This window comes from Ctenocephalides felis, unplaced genomic scaffold (assembly GCF_003426905.1).
Source record: "Ctenocephalides felis isolate EL2017-DRISC unplaced genomic scaffold, ASM342690v1 CF-g0.4_SCAFFOLD_01886, whole genome shotgun sequence".
NCBI classification, from domain to species: domain Eukaryota; kingdom Metazoa; phylum Arthropoda; class Insecta; order Siphonaptera; family Pulicidae; genus Ctenocephalides; species Ctenocephalides felis.
Window position 1 is genome coordinate 102,599,918 of NW_020538040.1, and position 21,615 is coordinate 102,621,532.

General features: G+C 30.8%; 1 protein-coding gene across 1 annotated transcript; it reads right to left on the reverse strand.

The window, feature by feature from the left end:
- Nucleotides 1-438: 438 nt before the first annotated feature.
- On the reverse strand, nucleotides 439-13,173 carry LOC113375619. The gene is made up of 14 exons (XM_026615551.1): nucleotides 13,149-13,173; nucleotides 10,102-10,285; nucleotides 9,568-9,678; nucleotides 9,159-9,383; nucleotides 8,962-9,089; nucleotides 8,702-8,894; nucleotides 8,327-8,617; nucleotides 7,996-8,259; nucleotides 7,737-7,884; nucleotides 7,359-7,667; nucleotides 6,909-7,193; nucleotides 1,702-1,872; nucleotides 1,413-1,632; nucleotides 439-443 (listed from the first exon to the last, which is right to left on the reverse strand). Exons 1-14 carry the CDS (start codon nucleotides 13,171-13,173, stop codon nucleotides 439-441), a joined length of 2,559 nt encoding a protein of 852 aa, XP_026471336.1.
- Nucleotides 13,174-21,615: the final 8,442 nt, after the last annotated feature.

Consider the following 21,615-nt stretch of genomic DNA (forward strand, 5'->3'; position numbering starts at 1 on the left):
TTTTTGCCCCGTATCGGAACGGCTAGACCTGCCTCCGCCAAAAACTAATCAGCACGTCTCCTTATCAGTACGAATCGAATGTTTTTTGAATTATTTAAATCGGTTGATCGGGGTTTCCGAAATCGTCGACGAAAATTTGTATCCGCACACACACGCACGCACACACACATACATACATCCATTTTTTCTAAGGTAAAGATATATAAAAAATTTATTTTCAATTTTTTTGCGATTACTATAACTTACCCTACGGGAAGTTAATAGTGTAAGAATGCAAAATATTTAGAAGGTACAGCATCAAGATGCACATCTGAATGTAAACATTCAAGCCAAAATGATCATTATGACTGAGCTAAATTATCTAAAAGCAAAAACTACTAATGCTAATGGTAAATAACTGCTGATGTTCAACATACAGCAAAATACCAAACAAAGTGATCAATCTGTAATAATTAACCGTTATCTTTAAAAGAATTTGAACATGTGCACTTACTTTAAACTCTCTAAAAGTAAGTCGGTCTACAGATCATGTTAATGTAAGGCACTGACTAAAAGCAATAATGGGAACTTATTCGAACAATCAAACTTCGTCTTTCTCCCTTTAGCTTTAGACCCTATCAAAATCATTATAGTTTAGCTGTTATATTAATTAAAAAGTTTATAAAAACAATGAATGGCATTGTGCCTAAGCACATTGCTAGAAGTTTCCTTTTTATGAGCACATATAAAATAAATAAAATTGAAAAATGGATAAAAACCAAGTTGAACTGAATCAAAGCAAATAGTTCAATAGAAGAAAAAATTCAAATTTATTTTGAAAATGTTGCAACATTCTAAATATTTTTGAAAATTTTGTATTTGATCGAAAAACAATTATTGTATTAAAAACAACAAAGTTCTAGTCTAATTTTTAAATTCTTTTATTTTAATATTAATGAATTAATTATTAAGTGGACCAATACCAAAATTTCAAATTTCCCAATAAGATTTAGAAGTCTCACTTCAATTAAATACTTAAAAGTTTTGCTTAAATATTGATAATAATATTAGTTGAAATGCTCGGTTACAATTAGAATAAGTATTTTGAAACTGCCCAAATATTATTATAAAATTCCGTAAAAAACTCTACAAAGGCAATTTTTGCATTTTTCTTTCGAATCTCCGAAATTTTGGATCTACTCATTGTTAGTACGAATCGAATGTTTTTTCAACCATTTACATCGGGTTCTCGTTTTTTATTTCAAAGTAGTTCGACATATTGTTCGATAGCACAAGGTAAAATTTTCAAAGCGTCTTGCAATAAATGGCACAAAAATGTTGATTTTATAAATTAAATATTATTAACAAACATTAATATACAAAAACAAATGTACTAAATTTTTATTTTTATTACAATATTACATAATACCTACCTTTATTTTTTTCTGTCAATATCAGCATAGCAATAACGTGACTAATAACACTAACAGCGGAACATCTATAGTGTAGCATTGCGACATAACCCAAATGGGGTAAATCGTCAGTAATTCTCTGATACAATTCCAGGGCTGTTTCGCAACGATCTTGATCTAATTCGAATTCATCTAGAAAAGCTTGTAGATCTTGCACGTGCTTCTTCACATTCCACGTTGACTTTGAAGATTGAGAGCAAATTAATACAATGGAATGAAATCATATAGATGATTTAGAATTTATAAATACCTTAACAACGTCGAGAAGTAGGCGCAAGCGATCTATATTATCATTTTGAATAGATTGTTTACTATTTCTGTGGTTTCGGTTAGTGCTACGTGCTCCGCAAACCGCAAGATGCATCGGATCTCTTTTAAGATCACTTATACCGCCAGGATCTTGTGAATTTGTCATAAGATGCTGCAAACATATAATTTAAATTTGTAGAGTTGCTTAAGATAAATTTCTGAAACTTGTCATTTTATGAACAAATATTACATGATTAAAATCTGAAAACATATTCTTTTTTTCTTATGAATTACAATCTTTCGTGAATTACAATCTGTCGTTATAAACAGGAAACAACATTCAGTAATTTTGATGGTTAATTATATTAGGAAAACAGGTCGAAAGGTCACCCAGTGGTAATCCGTTTCGTTGTTGATTAGGTATATTTTATTGTAGTAATAGTAAGGTGACCATATGTTCCGGATTGACCGGGACATTTTCCGCCTTGCGTCCCGGCTTTTTCTAAAAGCAATATTTGTCCCCGTTTCAGGTGTTTTGTCCCGGATTGTCCCGGATTTTCAAAAATGTTTTGAAAGCCAATATTTTTTTAAATATATTTCAACTAGAAAATTTGGCGATGTTGGATTTGCATGCCGTTCCCAAGAGCTGTATTCCATACATCCAATAAATTGGTTTTAACATAACTTTATACAGAAGAAGTTTATTCCATATACTTAACTGAGATTTTCGGCTTAACAACCAGTAAAGGAAAACATATTCAAATGAATATGCAAAAAAAAGAAAATTAAGTAGTACAGAGCGGGGCTTAAAGGCCCGCGGATAAAAAGGTTTACTACCGATATCTCTAAAACAAGTAAAGTTAGGAATTTTTTAACAGCAATATTTGAAAGTGAGTAAGGAAAAAAGAGATAAAAGAGATAACCAGTCATCGCCTTAATTCTTATGACCTTGCTTGGAAATGTTTGAAAATCTATAACGAAAGTATTTTCTTTCATTGATAGTTTTTTTGGTTGTGAGCCTCGTTGTTTAGTTTACGAGACCTTAATATAATTTGTAAGCATACGTTATTTAATTGTGTTACAAGATGTATTGTTAATTTTATGTTTGATTCAACAGTGAATTATATATAGCCTTTATAAAAACTAACACGTGGGTGGGCAAATATCAAATAAAACACATTTCTACAATGATGAATTAGCTGGGAGTTTTACTGAACATAGTGAGATAGTTGTTTGTTTATACGTGTTATTTATTGTGATATAATTGATTTGGTTTTCACAGTACAATTGTTCGAAGTCAAACTGGTCCTTTGTTCAATTGGTCAAATTTTAAATATTTATTAAATTAAGATATTTAGATGGTTTATACTTTTTATACGACTAAATAAAATTTGAATTTGATTCGAGCAAATCTCATATCTTCAAAGTTCAATGCAAAGCTTATAGGTATGTATTTAAAGAATTCTCATTTATTTATATGTAACTAAAAGTTAAGTATGAAAATGTATACACACTATATACGAGTATATTATATAAAACGTCTTTAAATTATCTGATAGTTTGTCAAATATCTATTTTTGGCTTCAACTTGCTGTTTTAGCTTTTTTCTATCATAATTGCACAAGGGTTGGCGTGCCTTTACCAGTGGCGGATCCAGCTTCGGCGTCAGGGGGTGTCATAATTGAAAAGTTTTTATAGTCCTCAAAGAGTATGTAACAAATTTATTATATATATATATATATATATATATATATATATATATATTAGATAGAACGGGGCTTAAAGATTCGCGGGTAAGAAGGTCCACCACCGATATCTCAAAAACAAGTAAAGTTAAGGATTTCTTAACAACAAAATTTGAAAGTAGAGGGAAAAATGTACAACCAGCTATCACCCTGATTCTTACGACGTTAAAAAAAGCATTTTTACAAGAGATAAATTAAATAAATATTTATTCCAACTCTGCTGATGAATATTTTGGACAAAATATCAAATCAAGGTTATTTACAGAGTTATCCCTGTAAAAATGTATCTATAAAATTCATATTTTTTATTGGTTGAATAATGTAGCTATTATTTTATTAAATCCCTTTAAAATTAAAAATAGTAAATTGGATTGTTTGTCCTCTCGCCGATTTTACCCCGCCTATGGGGTAAAAAAAGACCAAGTGACAATTTTTTTAAAAACAGCAAAAAAAAAAACATTTTTACAGTGATGAATTAGCTGGAAGTTGTACTAAAACATAGTCAGATGATTTTTTGATGTGTCTTAATGGTTGTTATGTTTTTCGTTTAGTTTTCACAATATAATTGCTCAAAGTTAAATTAGACCCGCCTAACCTTATAAATTAACTAGTTGGTATTGGTATTTAGCCTTAAGGCAAGTTACATGAACTTCCCGTTATGTGTAAATAATCGACTTAATCAATAAAATATAAATTAATTTATGAGTGATTAAAAGTATTCCGAGTAGATTTATAACACATAATTGAAAACGAACGAACACTTTGACTCGGAGTATTTTCCAAAAGCTAAATTTAAAAAATCAACAATTTTTATAATTGAACCAGTTTCCATAGAACTTTAATCGGCTTAGTATGTTCAATAAAACCAAGTACTCTATCGTTATACCAAAAGCAAAATTTAAAAAATCAACAATTTTTATAATTGAACCAGTTTCCATAGGACTTTAATCGGCTTAGTATGTTCAATAAAACCAAGTACTCTATCGTTATACCAAGTAAATCATCTAATTTTAATTCCAACAAACGTCAACAAAACTACTCATTTACTCAATCTTTGATGAATTTTTAAAATTAAACTACTTGTCGTAAGGCCGTAATATTTCAGTAAGTTCTATAAGACCATGATATACATCGCCAAAGAAAGTTTCATAAAAATCGGCTTAAATTTTTTTTTCAACAGTTAATTACAAGAAAACGGCTTGGTAGATTTTCACCTAAAACTAATCAGTATTATTCCCAACTAATATCTTTGGAACAGTTTTTGATTTTTCAACATCGATTCGGTAGAATGAGCTTAAATGTGGACGAAAAGTTTAACACTCTTTTTCAAATTACAAAGAAACGGCTCGGCAGATCGTCTCACAAAACTGACAAACTATAGTGCTCATTGAGATACATCGAATGGCTTTTAAATTTCTGAAATCGGTTCAGGCGTTTTGGAGCAAACGTCGATGAAAGGTCTAATTTTGACAAATACCAAAAAAACGATACCAATTGACGAATTTCTAAAGCTATACGGTAGGGCCGTAATATTTTAGTATGGTCTAGAAGACTATGATTTCTACCGTAAAAAAAAAACATAAAAATCGTCGAAATTTTCCTTTAAAAAATTTTATTACAAGAAAACGGCCCAGCCGATCTTTACCAAAGACTAATCAGCACGATTCCCAACCAATATCTTTCGAACGGTTTTTGAATTTTCAGAATTGCGGGCTAAAACGTGGACGAAAAAATTTTCACTTTTCTGCTATTTATAAAGAAACGGCTTGGACGATCGTCGCACAAAACTCAGAAACGCTAGTCCTCATCGAGATATATCGAATGGCTTTTAAATTTTTTAAATCGGTCGAACCATTTTTGAGAAAATGTCGATTTACGGCAAAAAATCTGTTCACATACACGCACACATACACACACACATATTTTTTCCAAATTTGGGCTCATTCGATTCAGAATGAGCTTGAAACGTCGAGAAAACATAAAATTAGCGAATTGGATTTTTTGATGAAAACATAAACTTCTCCTTCGGGAAGTTAAAAATAATCTGCGTCTTTGACGTGGGCCAAAATTTGACCTTTTCTCGACGTTTTCTCGTCTGAACCGATGTTAAAATTTAAAAACTATAAAATAAAAGTGGATAAGCGCTTGCGTTGATTAGTTTTTTGAGACAATTGGTCGATCCGTTTCTTTACTATCGACAGAAAAGTGCAAAAATTATCGTCCATGTTTATGTAAAAAAATTTTAACCGTTTTTGCTTAAACTATTCGATTGATATCATTTGGAATTTTGAATATCATGGAAATTAAAAAAAAATGGTTTCTGGCGAAGATCGGTCAAGTCGTTTCTTTTTCATAATAGATTGTCATGTTTTGGCGATTTAAGTGAAATTTTGCATGGCGATAGAGTTTCTGCTCTAAATAAACGTACTAAACTATTATTATTACTGAAAAATTCACCGTGTGTATGTATTCGGCTTCGTATTTCGTATGTGTTCGTTTTCATTTATGTATTTGCAATTGTTTCTCTCAATTTTTTTAAACAATTTGCAATTGTTTCTCTCTTCAAAATGGCTTACAGCGATTAGGTATACTTCTCTAAATCAGTCATTATTAACTTCCCATGGGGTAGTTATAGTAATAGGCTGAAAATCTAACGTTTTGAAGGTTTCTAAACACTTTGGTATACCTCAGAAAAAATGGATGTGTGTGTGTGTTTTGTATGTCCGCATTTTTTCGTCCACGTTTTCGGGCGCATGGATTAACCGATTTGAATGGTTCAAAAAACATTCGATTCTTATTGATAGGGAGATGTGCTGATTAGTTTTTAGCAAAGACAGGTCCAGCAGTTATGGAGATACAGAGTAAAGAGTGCAGAAAATACAAATCGAGTTTTTGAGAGAACGGAGTATCTGATTTGAATGAATGAACGAATTTGAAATTTCGGATGAATGAATTTATTTTCCTAAACTGTAATAAAACATATATTCGCAATACGATTAGAAAATCCTTAAATTTTAGGGTTTTTGACTCCGCCATTCGTCTACAATCAGTTAAATATTCAAGTTATAAAATGTGTTTGGTAACAAAATACATAAATGAAATCATTATGAAGTATTTTTGTTTGTTGAATTAGTGTTTTATCTAAGTCCTAAAACAGGCTCAGGGGGGGGGTCATGACCACCGTAACCCCCCCCCCTGGATCCGCCACTGGCCTTTCCCAAAAACAAATATGTATGCTATGCGAATTGTTGATGTAAATCAAATATTTTTTAAGCATTTAGAGACCATTCCAGCCAATTAATCAAATGCGTGGCAAAATAAACACATGCTTGATATATAGGAGTACATTTATTTTTAAACATGCTCTTATTTTGTCTTGCAATTTCAATAACTTAAAATCAGAAAAGTCAAAAGTTGGAATATTAGGTTAATGTTAATATTGTTTTGATCAAAACATCATTACCGTAACTGGACTAGAAGATACTCGATGATGCGAAACTACCATCGCATGTAAGGCTCGAGCGGCAGGTTTTCCTAGCCGTAGTACGACTAATGGTCTATCGAGGCGCGGCAAAATAGCACTTAGAGTTAATGGCGTTGCAACCCCCGGGAAAGTCTCGGCGGCACCGCCAAATGATGTCACTTCTTCAGATGTCATTGTAGGAGTATCTAGTTCATGCAAAAGCTCGCGGTCAGAAAATCGTGCTGTAGCCGTAATGGGACGAGCTTGCAGCAAATGTATTACACCCTAAAATACAATTTTATAATTCTATCAAATGTTATCTTGAAAATTAAAAATTTATAAAATAAAGTAACAACGTCTGTATAAGTCACAATATTATGAATAAATGTGTTCTTGTTTCTTTAAAATTCTAAATAATAAATAAAGCATACAAAATACTATTATGAGTACCTTATCACATATAGCCCACTCGACATCTCGTGGAGCTCCATAAAGTGATTCAAGTACAACACCCAATTCTGCTAATTGCAAGGCCTCATCTTGACTTAAACACGCTTGTCTCCGAGATTCTTCTTCGGTTAGTGGTCGTGTTTCTATGCCGTTTGATTTATTACATTCTTCGTTATTTTCTGATTGATTTTCCTTCATGATAACTACGTGTGACTTATCACCGCGCATTGCGGAACCAAATTCGACGCGATCATGCCAATCGCGACGAATGATTATGGTATCAGGTTCTACATCTCCAGACGACACACTCTAAATATTTAGTAATTATCTTTATAATTTATAGTTCATAATTTATCGACAAACAAATTTATTACTTACCACGCCAAGGCCATAATTGGCAGTAATGTATATTTGACTTGGATCACCACTAACTGGATGTCTGGTAAACATAATACCAGCTTTTTCAGCAGGAACCATAACTTGAATTACGACGCCCATTCCACAGTTTATCACCTGACCATAATGTCTATTAAACAAATAATTATATAGTTTAAATTATTTTATTTATTTTAATTAGTGATAACATACTGGACCTAAATATATTTCGTATTCAAAATATTTAGTATTTATTATTTACCTTCGGTAATGCACGCTTCTATAGGCAAATAAGGATGCCCAACATTGCTTGACTGCATCTGCAATATCTAAATCCGTCAAGCATCCTAAAGTAGATTCGCATTGTCCTGCAGCAGATAATTCATCAGAATCTTCACAAATGGCTGAAGAACGAACAGCAAAACGAGCGTTTGTTGGCGAACGTTTCCGCAATTCCACAAGAGATTTGTGTAACTGTTCTTGTATAGAATCTACAATCTGGGCGGTTTGTAGCGCAATTACAGCCCTTAGCAAAATATGATGTAAATAAATTATTCAAATTACTGATAAAATAACTATATAATTGTACTTACTTTTTGCAAACATCTTCCAGATCACCAGCAACTATTCCACAACTGACATTTTGTATTCGTTCTACAGCTTTACTTAAGTGATCGTAATGTTCTAATTGAATATTTAAGGCATTAACTGTTAAACAAATTCCTTCAGGCACATTATAATCGTTAGTTTGTACGCTTCCTAAAAGAGCCAACGATGCTGCTTTACCACCAACCAGTGAAACGCAGCGAGCCGCATGTTCTTTGAGATCTAATATAAGAGGTGGTAATGCTGGAATTATGGTCGTTGGCACCAGATGTCGTACACTAAAATATCAATCAAATGTTTAAAACTATAATTCAATGATTATTGTAGTTTCTGCTTGAATAATGTTTTTGCATGTGAATTACCGAGGTGTATTGGGAACTGGACACTCTCCTTGATATTGATACCATAACTGTGCAATTCCAACACCAGAAGATCCCCCTTGTTGGCAATTCAAGGGGACTAATGACGCTTCCCATTCCCAAGGGCGGCCACCAAAAACGCGAGCTTGATCCCCAACTTGCAACTCAAGTGAGTTATTGAAATAAATTCCATCAACTATAAAATGCAATATGTTTGTTGATCTTAAAAACCTTTATATGATAAAAATAGTGATACTACGTACCACGAAAATTTAAAGTATACTTTTTAGGTATATTAGTTCTGTCTTCAGCAATATGAAGTAGACTCAAATCACAATAGTCTACTGGATGAACTTCACCATTGGGCATTCTGACAATTCCGTATACGTAACTAAAACATGTAATGGACAATTGTAGTAAATAATGCCTCATAGAGAGTTTGAATTAAATTACGACATACTGTGTAAGTGCATGCAACGCGGAATTGGCTTCGACCAGGAATATCCTTCCATCTCCAAAAACTCCAACAAAAGAAGCAGTTCGATGCATGTAAGATGCTTTGTGAGGTCCCCATCTTCTAGCTCTTACACCAGGCAACGAAATGTCTACCGAGTAAGAATCACTGGCCTCGAAAGTTCCACTTAAGCATCCGAACTGGTCATATCCTCCAGTTGGATGTCTGGATCTATTAGATAATTCATGAAACAAATTGAAAAAAAATGTAATAACAAGTAACAAGTTTTTAGTTAATAAAAGCAGACATAGAAACTTTCTCATTTTTGAAAGTTAGTATGCTTAATTGAAAAGTCTATTGCGTAATATAGTTTTTTGTAAATAATTTTCAAATAAAAATAAATTTAAAAACGTACATCATGTTCAACCAGTTTCCATCTTTCCAGGGTTCCCTAGCAATGGCATCAGCAAATAGCTGAGGACTCCAGTCGTGCGGCCACGACATTGGCGTAGACGCGGCTGTCCATCTACATTATAAAATATTTACCATAATTAAATAATTTAGTGATCGTATATTAGTCATTTGTCAGTGTTTATTAGAAAATGTTGTCATACAATGAATTAATTAAATTTAAAATTCGCCCTCATCTTCAAAACTGCTGGTCCTGCCTTTGCCACAAACTAATTACCACATCTTCCTGTCAATAGAAATCGAATGTTTTTTTAATCATTCGGTTGATCAATATTCTTGACGTCGTCGACGAAAAACTGTATCTACATACATACATCCACTTTTTCTAAGGTATGCCAGAACATTCAGAAGACCTTGAAACGTGAAGATATGCAAAAATTTTCATTTTGGATTTTTTTGAAATTACTATAACTAACCCTACGAAAAGTTAAAAACTGCACAACATGTTCACAAATATCTCAGCAAAAAGCTTACTCACATGAAGTTGAAACGGACATGCACTACTTCCGAACTCTCGTCTCCCCAAAACTTCGCTTGTCCACTTCTTAAAAGACCATTGAAAGTGACCCTCCATTTTCTATAGGGTTCCAATACACTCAGTCTGAGACCTCCAGCGCTCCAACCTCGCGAATTATTATTTGCAATCACGGTATCGGGATGATCTGAAATTATCATATAAAATAATCTAACAATAATTATATTTATAATAAATTGCCATTAACAACGAATGTTTGAACAAAACACAGTACGTTTCTTAAATAAAATAAATCATCGCAAAATAAAAAGCTGGTATTTCAGGATAACGTCAAGCTTGCTTCAGGTAATGATATTAAATAATAAACTAACACCAAACTACCACAAATACGGAAAAGGAAATAAAAGAAAGCGCTGGTGAAATCTCACTTTTTCATCTATAAATAAACTGTGTTTCACCTACAAATTCGCCATTTTCTCTACAATTTTCTCAGACCCAAAAAGATATTGTACAAAATATTAGTAAATTATAGTAATGACTCATAATAGAAAAAACGTGCGCCAATTTTCAAAGTGTTTTTCATATAATTTAGAAAAACTAGTGATGCATGGCATCGTGCCCTAAGGCAAATTGCTAGAACTTTCCGTATCATAATTGACATAACAATCAATGAAATTTTTCAATAAGTAATTACAATTGTTTTATATATTTTCAAATAGATTATTTATCATAAATACTGTAAATTTATATGTGCTTATTAAATTGGGCGACGAACGTATTCTACAAACAACTTGTGCGGAAATTGGAAATCTTTGAAAATATTCGATTTTTTTTTTGAATTTCGTAAATTGATTTTTAATTTAAATTTTGATATTTTTTGAAAATTTTCAAAATTTTAATATTTTTTTGAATATCATGAAAAATTTCGAAAAGTTAATTTTTTTTGAAAATTTCGATTTTTTTTTGAAAATTTTTAAAATTAAGAAATTTTCTGTAAAAGCATTTTTTTCACACCGTCTACACAAGCAAAGTGTTTGAATTAATCTAATCGGATGATCCTTTCTCTTAAAAACTACATAACCATTTTTACACCATTTACATGTCTCCGAAACGACTAGACGTGCCTTTTACAAAAACGCTTCGCGATCGAGCCCGAACCGAATGCTTTTCAATCATTCAAATCGGTTATTCGATACTGTCGAAAATGTTGAAGTCATTTGTTTAAACCATATAAAGTGAACTTTAAAATTAAAAATCTTGGTAACACAAAAAGTATGCACATTATTAAAATCTCTATAAAATATCTGATAATTTGATGTGCATATATCTAGTGATCATTTTTGACCGGCAAATGGCATTTTTTCACCCTTTTGCTGGACCTGCTTTTCCAAAAATTTAAACAGTTCTTCGTTTAGTCAATCAATAAAAAATCAAATTCAAAAACTGAATCACCATTTTGGCTTTTTTGCCCCGTATCAGGCGTTTTTCAATAGGATTGTTAACGATATTAAAATAATTTATTATAGCTACTGTCCCGCAGGCCGACGCAATAAATAGAACCGTGCAGGTCATTTTTGACATGTAATATAAAATTGATCTATTGCAAAATTTTGGTTTTCGTTATATATCGACTAATTTTAAATATCTTATTGTATTTCAAATTTATCAATCGTTGATAATGTATAGCAAATTTGTGATTGCTAAGTTGTTTAAATAGTTATCTTGAATAATGTATAAAATCACACCTGGGGTTAATTGAAACAAAATCTTGGGGCTAGTTGTAACATACAAGAATTATATACAGTTATACAGATCCAAGTGAGGAAGATTGGGTGCAATTTATGGTTTGTAAGATGTGGGAATATGTAGTGTTACATGAGCCACTATATCTTTTATTTATTTATTTATTTATTTTTAATATTTTTAACTTCCCGTAGGGTAAGTTATTGTAATGGGCCGAAAATCGGAATTGAAAATTTTAACATTTCTCGACGTTTTGAAGGTTTTTGAACGTTTTGGCATACCTCAGAAAAAATGGATGTGTGTGTGTGTGTGTGTGTGTGTGTGTGTGTGTGTGTGTGTGTGTGTATGTATGTATGGATACAAATTTCCAGTCACGTTTTAGGGCGCACGGATCAACCGATTTGAATGGTTCAAAAAACATTCGATTCCTATTGATAGGGAAAAGAGCTGATTAGTTTTTGGCAAAGGCAGGTCCAGCCGTTTCGGAGATACGGAGCAAAGAGTGCAGAAAATAGAAATCGAATTTTTGAGAGAACGGAGTATCTGATTTGAATGATCTAAAAAGCATTCAATTAGTAATGATTGGGAGAAGTGCTTATTAGTTTTTGGCAAAGGCAGGCCCAGCCATTTCGAAGATATGGAGCTAAATATGTAAAAAATGGCAGTTTTTGAGAGAACTAAGCGTCCGATTTAAATGATTCAAAGAACTTTCTGCTTGTCTTAACAAAATAATTGATTTTGGAAAAAAAATTTTGTTCAATTTTTTTTTTTTTTTTTTTTTTTTTTTTTTTTTTAGTTTTATCAAAAATATTTCAGATTTTATTTTTAATTCTGGCTATAGTTCTAATATACTTTACAAATATTTTCAACTCTGCAATTCAGTTTATATAATTCTCATAAATATTAGACAATGTTACAATATTTATAATAATCTATTTGAAAACATTCAGTATTCCTCGAACATTTCGGTACGGGAAGTTCCAGCAATTTGCCTTAAGGCACGATGCCATAAATGCCTCAAGACAGAATTCCACTTACAGCTAGTTATATTTATATTTATACAACACAATTGTACAATTATAAATATTATATGGTACATAACTTAAATTAATAGATAATAATACATACAATATCAAAATGCAATATAATTTAAAAAAACAAATGTTCACTTAAAACCTTATTCTAATTTTCACAGAATAATTTACTGAAAGTTATAACACAATACTCATCAATAGAGTAAAACACTTGTTCTTTAAAAAATGTGTTGAGTAGTTTATAAAATTTCCTATTTCCAACTTCTCTAATACCTAGTGGCAGCTTATTGTAAAGCATTATGCCCAGACCATCTAAGGCAGTGTTTCCCAACGTGGGGCGCACGCCCCACCGGGGGGCAATTTGAAAATTTTGGTGATTTTAATGTACTGTAGTATCGGCAAAACATTTAACAAAAAATGCTCTTAGATTTAGAATAATAAGGTGTCCCGGTTTGACCGCGACGGTTTTAGTTTTCAACCTTGCTTTCCTGGTGCCGAAGTTATGTTTTTTCTGCCGGGTTGACTTGACTTTTTAAGAAAATTAGCTTGAATTTGATTTTTCTCATTACTTTATAATAAAATTACAACTACCCATTTTAATCTGATAATTATATATGCAATAAACTTTATATAAATCTAACAAAAACATTATGAAAGAGAATGTTGCGGAATGCAACAATTCTTTGGCTTTCAGTAGCCCTTCAGCCTTCACTAACTATTTTAAACTTCTATATTTCAATTTACGAAAATTAACAAAAAAAATAGGTTTCTGACTGCTTAGCATAAATGCTTCAAGGTCAGTGACAAGACTCGACCTGAAATATGCACAGAAAAGTAATATTTAATACTAAAGCTAATTGCGAAGCTTTATGCGAACAGAGTTTTATACAAGGCTTTAAAAGCGGAAAAATTGTAATATGACGTGAGTTTTTTACTCACTGTCAGTAACTATGGCTAAAGATGGAATTAATTTAAAACAAACTAATTTTTATTGTATCCTTAAATGGTACAAGGTTGACACTAAGTGCGGCTTTTACTCTTATTGTTAGATTGCTTCAAATGATTCTTAGGTTTGTTGAGGTTGAGGCAGTATTGTATTTAGAAATTTAGCTGCCGATTAGTAGAAAATACTTTTTAGTCGGTTATGTAGAGAGTTTGTTGAAAGATGGAATATCAAAACAAACATTTTAGTTAAATTTTGCATTTTTATTTCTGCAAAGGGTAAAACGATCCTCCCAAAGAATAGATGCTGTTTATGGTGTCAAAGCCTTAAAAACCAGTTATGTTAAAAATAGTTTTGAAAATGTCTTTCTGGTGATTTTCCACTCAATGCTGCCGTGATTATCCAGATAAAATTTTGGACAATCTAATTAAAGCAATAATCGATTCGGCTAATAGAAACAATTTGGATATGTTTAAAAATTATTGGGGGTTGGTTGAAATTTTTTCCCACATGCACCAAATATTCCTGACTACAAACCATCTGATTTAAAACCCTTGAATTTAGAAAAAAATAATGATGGTGTCAAATTGTGCCTAATTCAGTTTTAGCTAATAAAAACTAGAAGTTTTATAAACTTGGGATAATGATGCTTCTTGGAAAGTAACAAAAGGTCATCATGGTATACAGAACAAAGTTATTTAATTCCACGCAAAAATTGTCTTTGATTTTCTAACCAAAATGCGCACTTACTTAGTTGCTAACGATAACTACCAATTTCTATAAAAATATGCGCACTTACTTAGTTGCCAATCTGATAACTAAAAAAGATTAAACAAAAAATATATAAAAATAAGATATTATTCCGTTCGGAGTTAAGAAAATGTCAACTAGCTAAGTAGATTCGTTAAGAAATGGCTTTATGAAGAAACTGAAACCAAATGCCCAAATGTGATCATACGTACAAAATTTTGCTTATTAAATTTATTGAAAAAAAGAAAAAACTTAATAAGCTAGAACCTGATATAAAATCTTTATTTTAGCTTAAGTATTGCATTAAATAAATTTAGAAAAAAACAGTAATAAAAATAGTTTGAAATTTCCGTTTGAAGCTTTCTTATTCCGAAATTTTACTTATGAAGTTTAATAACAATTTAATAGCAATTTCATCTTAAAAGTTATCATTCACATTTTTTCAGAAACAAAAAAAAATTGTATGGGGGGCATAACGTATTTATAAATCTCAAGGTGGGGCGGGGTCCAAAAAAGGTTGGTTATCACTGATCTAAGGTATTAAATGAGGAAGCCAATTTCAATGTGGGACCTTTTACAAATTTATGTCTTGTGTCATAATAAATACATTCGGGATTTGGGCTTAAATTAGCTGTGACTTCCTTATTGGACTTAAGTTAGCTGTGACTTCTTTATTGGGCTTAAATTACCTGTACTTCCTTGTTGTAGTTGATATGATATTAATTGTAGTTTTTGTTAATTTATAATAAAAAAAAATATTACAGGAGACATTATATCTTTTATTTGTTATTTGTTAACTTCCCGTAAGGTAAGTTATTGTAATGGGCCGAAAATCAGAATTGAAAATTTTAACATTTCTCGACGTTTTGAAGGTTTCTGAACGTTTTGGCATACCTCAGAAAAAATGGATGTGTGTATGTGTGTGTGTGTGTGTGTATGTATGTATGGATACAAATTTCCAGTCACGTTTTAGGGCGCACGGATCAACCGATTTGAATGGTTCAAAAAACATTCGATTCCTATTGATAGGAAAAAGAGCTGATTAATTTTTGGCAAAGGCAGGTCCAGCCGTTTCGGAGATACGGAGCAAAAAGTGCAGAAAATAGAAATCGAATTTTTGAGAGCACGGAGTATCCGATTTGAATGATCTAAAAAACATTCAATTAGTAATGATTGGGAGAAGTGCTTATTAGTTTTTGGCAAAGGCAGGCCCAGTCATTTCGAAGATACGGAGCTAAATATGTAAAAAATGGCAGTTTTTGAGAGAACTAAGCGTCCGATTTAAATGATTCAAAGAACTTTTTGCTTGTCTTAACAAAATAATTGATTTTGGAAAAAAAATTTGTTCCATTTTTTTTTTTTTTTTTTTTTTAGTTTTTTAGTTTTCGAAAATAATTCAGATTTTATTTTTAATTCTGACTATAGTTCTAATATACTTTAAACAAATAATTTCAACTTTGCAATTCAGTTTATATAATTCTTATAAATATTTGACAATGTTACAATATTAATAATAATCTATTTGAAAACATTCAGTATTCCTCGAACATTTTGTTACGGTACGGGGAGTTCCAGCAATTTGCCTTAAGGCACGATGCCATAATTGCCTCAAGACAGAATTCCACTTACAGCTAGTTTTAATTTTAGTTTGCGTTGATTTATGAAAAGAATTACTCTGAAACAAGTAAATTTTCTTAAATTTTCGTCGTTACTACTTGCCTTGGTAGACGTTACAACTAGACCCATACACGGGGTAAGTTGTAACATTGCACTTTTTTAGAAAATGAATAATTCTGAAATTAGGAATTAGGAATTAACACTAAATATATATAAAAAAGCATTAATATTTGTTCATATACTGACTTATTTATAAATAAAAATATATTCTAATATGAAATTAAATTTCAACATAAAACTCTATAATAAACAATAATAAACGCAAAGTAAATGTATAAGAAAAATAAATGAAAAATCTTAATTAATAAATAAACCTCGAAATATGATAGTTAATTGATAGCAAAATAGTAATCAATTGAATTTAATTACTAATGAATTCAGAACATTTTCATTAGCAAATCTTGATTAGATAACACTAATGTATGCATATTTACTTTCAATAATCGAATTAGAATTATAGTTTTAAAAAAAGAAATGCCGATAAGCGATTGTTGTATAAATATATGAAAACAAAATAACATTATGGAAAAGTTATAAAATTAATCACCACAAAGAGATAAGATCGACGCTCGAAGAAAAAGGATTTCTCGTCTAAACAAAAAGTTTCATAATGATCGTAGGGGTCAGACAGTTGTAACGGCGGGTACGTGATGCAAGGCACGCGTCTCCTTCATGTCGGCGATAGCCCACTGATAAGCCTTCATTTCCGACTCGAATGGCAGATAGTAAATAATAAAAAAAAATATGAATGGGTTCACAATAAATCACGCACAAGATAATATTCAAAGTGGTATTCTAAATGTAACTACTAATCAGTGAGGGTAGCGCTAGAAATTATATAAATTCAACTTACTCTGCCTGATTCAACAAGAGATTTCATTTCTGCTCTATATGTAAATAAGCAAAAGGATTTAAACAGATCCTCACTTTTTAATTCGCTTTATTCTGCAGCTATTAAAAACCAGGTTGCAATAAAGATTTTTTTCAGTAAGCGAGCTAATTCAACCCATACCAATTGAAAATAAGCATAGTTAACACTTTGTTATGGTCATCGCATGGACAATATCCGCTTGACGACCTGTGATTTTTGCTTCAATATTTATTTATTTATTTGTTATTGTGGTTTTTAGATTTTTAGAATAGTAATTTTTAATTTTTAAATACATTTTATCGATATTGATTAAAGAATCTGAAACTATTTAGTGTATCGAGCAGCTTACTGGCTCGTAGAGCAGCGTCGCACCCGCTGAAAAGATTAATAGTGTAGGGCGGGGCACAAAGGTCCAACTTGACTCTGAGCAATCATATTGTGAAAACCAAACCGACTATATCACAATTCATAATACACATCAAGCAGACAACTATCTGACTATGTTCATTAAAACTCCCAACTAATTCATAATTGTAGTTTTTTTTTTGCTGTCTTTCAAAAACTTGTCACCTGGTCCTGTTTAGCTCATAGGCTGGGTTAAAAGGGACAGTCATCATGCAAACAGATACAATGTTATATTTTTAATTTTAAAGGAATTTTACGAAATAATAACTACATTTTTCAATCAATTGAAAATATAACTTTCATAGGTATATTTTTACAGAGATAACACGGTATAGCCCCTTGATCTAGTATTTATTTACCTTATATCTTGTAAACCTAATTTACTATTTTATGTACTATATTTTATTCTTTAATGGATTGGAGACTTATATATAATTATATCTTCAGCTATTCAAGTCATTGAATATTTTCATTTATTTTAGTTGTTTATTTCAAAGTTTATTCAAACAATTAATTTTTTTAAGTTTATTTAAAAAAAATAGCAGCAATTGACAGTTATTTCTTATGCAAGATAAATTTTGAAGAAAACGTTTCAAAATCGGTTAATGCAGTTTTGAGTATTAAGACCCATTCAAGTATATTCAAACATACATATAATTTTCTTCCAGAAATAAACAGAAATATCTGAATTGATAAAAACATCACACATTTCTTATTTTATCTTCATTCTAAAATATTTTCTTTAACCTAAAATTTGATCATGAGTTGATAATGCAAAACATATGTGTCAATATAAGATGCCTGATCGTCATTATGCCATATAAATAAATGTGTTTACTATAATTTAATGACGATTTAACAAAACGCTTATTTTCTTGTCATGTTTATTATACGAATTAACAACTATCTATGTTTTGGTTGGCTAATCACTCAAGTCTAGACAATGTTTACCTCCTTCTCTTAAAAAATAGATTGTATCTATGAGCAGAAAAGAAGCGTAATACCAAATATTTCATAATAATGTTTATATATCACATTTTAATATAATGATTATCTATAAATAGATGATTTTTTTAAATTATAGAAAAATATGTCAACGATTATGCTTATATGTATGATTTGAATAATTTACAGGTAAAGGGTCATGATTATTTACATTTTTTTCAAAATTTATGAAAAACAATCAAAACTATTATTATACTCCCTCATGGAATTTCAATAAAAAGTCCCAAGTTCGATATCAAGCAGACTTCCCCGGGCAGTCTGATGTCAACCAGTAGCGACATCAGTTTGGAAATATAGATAGCAATGTGTTTCCAAACGAATACTGCTCTTACCAGGCGTCGCTCCATCAAAAAAATCATCAGCATTATGGAAGTTATAATAATAAAGTTTACCAAATAGAGATAGGACAATGTTTGGGCGGTCATTTATAAAAACTGACGTAGTTAGTTAAGTCAAATAATCACAACAGCTTAGAAAACTCTGAAGATCTAATCGCAGTAAAAATTAAATACTAACAATAAATGAAAATTCTGATAGGTTCCATGAATTGATGAGTTCTTTACAACCTGACATTATTAAAAGGAAACCAACTGGTTGTCCAGTCTCTTCTAATAGTAATTTATAATATATATAATTGTAATTATATTATATAATATTCAAAAATCTACTTTCAAGTGAGAATTGATATCAGAACTGCTCAATATCAATTTGTTCAGACAAGAATTGAAAGAACCATATTTTAATTTTATTAATGGATACAATTTCTGAAGGTAGGTCAGTCTGCTAATTATAAATTAAATAGCAATTCTATAAAGAAAGTTCAGTGCGGAAATTTTGTTCTATTGGATGTACTGCATTCGAATTTATGCTGATTCATACATTTTATTTGCACAGCAGTGCCCGAAATTTTACAATTTACAAATGAAAAACTATTTTCATTTGAAAACATATTTCATCCATATTGCAAGTGAAAATCAATATAACCATTGCAAGATATTAGGATACGCGCAATGCGAGTTTTAAACTTTTAGCTAAAATGTTCAAAATAATTTGAGTAAAACTATTTTCTTATTAATTATTGTATACGTAACTATCATACATATCTCATATGATTTAGAACTGCCCGAAATTTTACAATTTTATTTCGGCTATATGATTATAAAGCACCAATACATAAAGCATAAGGTAAGTATTCGTTTAAATTAATATTATTTGTTAGCCCTAATATTGAAGGGTAAAATGCAATATTTTCATAAACTTAACCGTAACTTTAATGAGTTAAATGTTATATTTCCAATACAACACTCACATCATCATTCATCCATTTATGCCACATCATTTTAATTCAATATTGAATAGATATTCGTAATTTCTCCCTATTCAAAAAATTAGAAATATGAAAAAATCAACTAACAAGGTTTAGTTGATTGCATTAAAAGATCTATTACATTAATTACTCAAACTCAAATGCGTGATAACCATTTAGGTTTTATCTAGCAACACTTTTTTTAGCTATGCATATAAAACGTTTGTGCGTGCTGTGATTATCGCATTTGTGGAACTGACCAGACATAATCTTCGGAGTACCATCGGCGGTCAAGGACGGAACGCTACGTTTTCTATTTTCGAAAGATCAGTTTCACGACTTACGGTTGAATGGTGGTGTCACGAAAACAGCAAATACACAATTTGAGTAAATAGCGCTTAGCGACATCGGATTAGGTAATGGAATATAGAGTAAATTTATAGTATTTGAAATTTCAATATGCAATTGAATTGAGACATTGAGAGTCAGTACTGCAATCCCTTTCGATTTTAACACTAAACCTACAGACAATTTTGTATACCTATTCCTACCTCACGTGGTCAATTGACCGGTAATTAAAAAGTTAGGTATTTTATTATTAAATTCCGATTATTGATGTGTTGCGTAATGTTTATATAATGAAGAGAAATTTTCAGAAAGTTTCGTTGGAATTTATTTTTATATAATGTATGAAAAGATTATATAAAAATATTGGTTGTTTTATAACTTTTTAAAAATTTTATTTAACAAGTTTTTCGTACGTCCAAATCTGAACTTATAGTCTAAGAGCCAGTGAACTATTTGGGAAAATAGTTCACTGGCTCTTCTACTATTATTAACGTTGTTGATGAAAAACTTAGATTTATTGAGATTTCGTTTATGCATCGCCAAGTTCAGAAACTAATTGGAACAAAAATACCTTCCTGTAAATGTTTTTACTTGTCGATTCTTTATATAAAATGTATGCATTTATCCAGCTAGGTCCAAAATATTGAAAAACACCTAAAGATGTAACATACAACTTTTATACTTCTTATGCTTTTTATCATATGTACCAATTCAAAATCTAATAGATTTCGGAATAGGTTTGCTGCTCTCTCCCAATTTCTATTGGGCTATTATTTTGAAACTTACGACAAGCACGGCTTACTGTTATAGACTGTAAGAATAATGAAATTTGATTTATACTATTTACTTATCAAAATCCGTGAAAAAGGATTCATCAGTTCCAGAACAATGATCTATCAAACTGCAATGGAGCAATCTCTCCTTTTATTATTTCCCAAATAGAAAAATATATTTACTCATTATTATATATTTACTATAGACTTAGAAGTCTCCATATAACTATATTTTCCACCGGTCATATAGACCGACCGCGCTATTAGTTTATTAATAACCATTTTTCCGGAAAATAGAAAAAAATCTAGAATAAAGGTGTGAAGAAAATATTGTTTGTATATTCATAAAATTTCTATAAGCTTGATAATGGTATAATATAAATATAAAATTTATTACTCATTTATTATATATTACTATAGACCTGGAAGTCCCCATATAATATTATATTGTTCACTATTTGACCATTCGATTCGAATGGCCAAAAATATGTTGTGACAGATAGATTAAAAGTGGTATAGAAGTTCGTGATCCACCGAGACGTTGCCGAACTCTATAAAAACACTTGCACTTTATTTATATTGTCGAAGGACCCAGATATATTTAAATAGTGGCGATATCAGACTGTTAAAAGATCATAATAAATGTTTAATTATTGTGTATT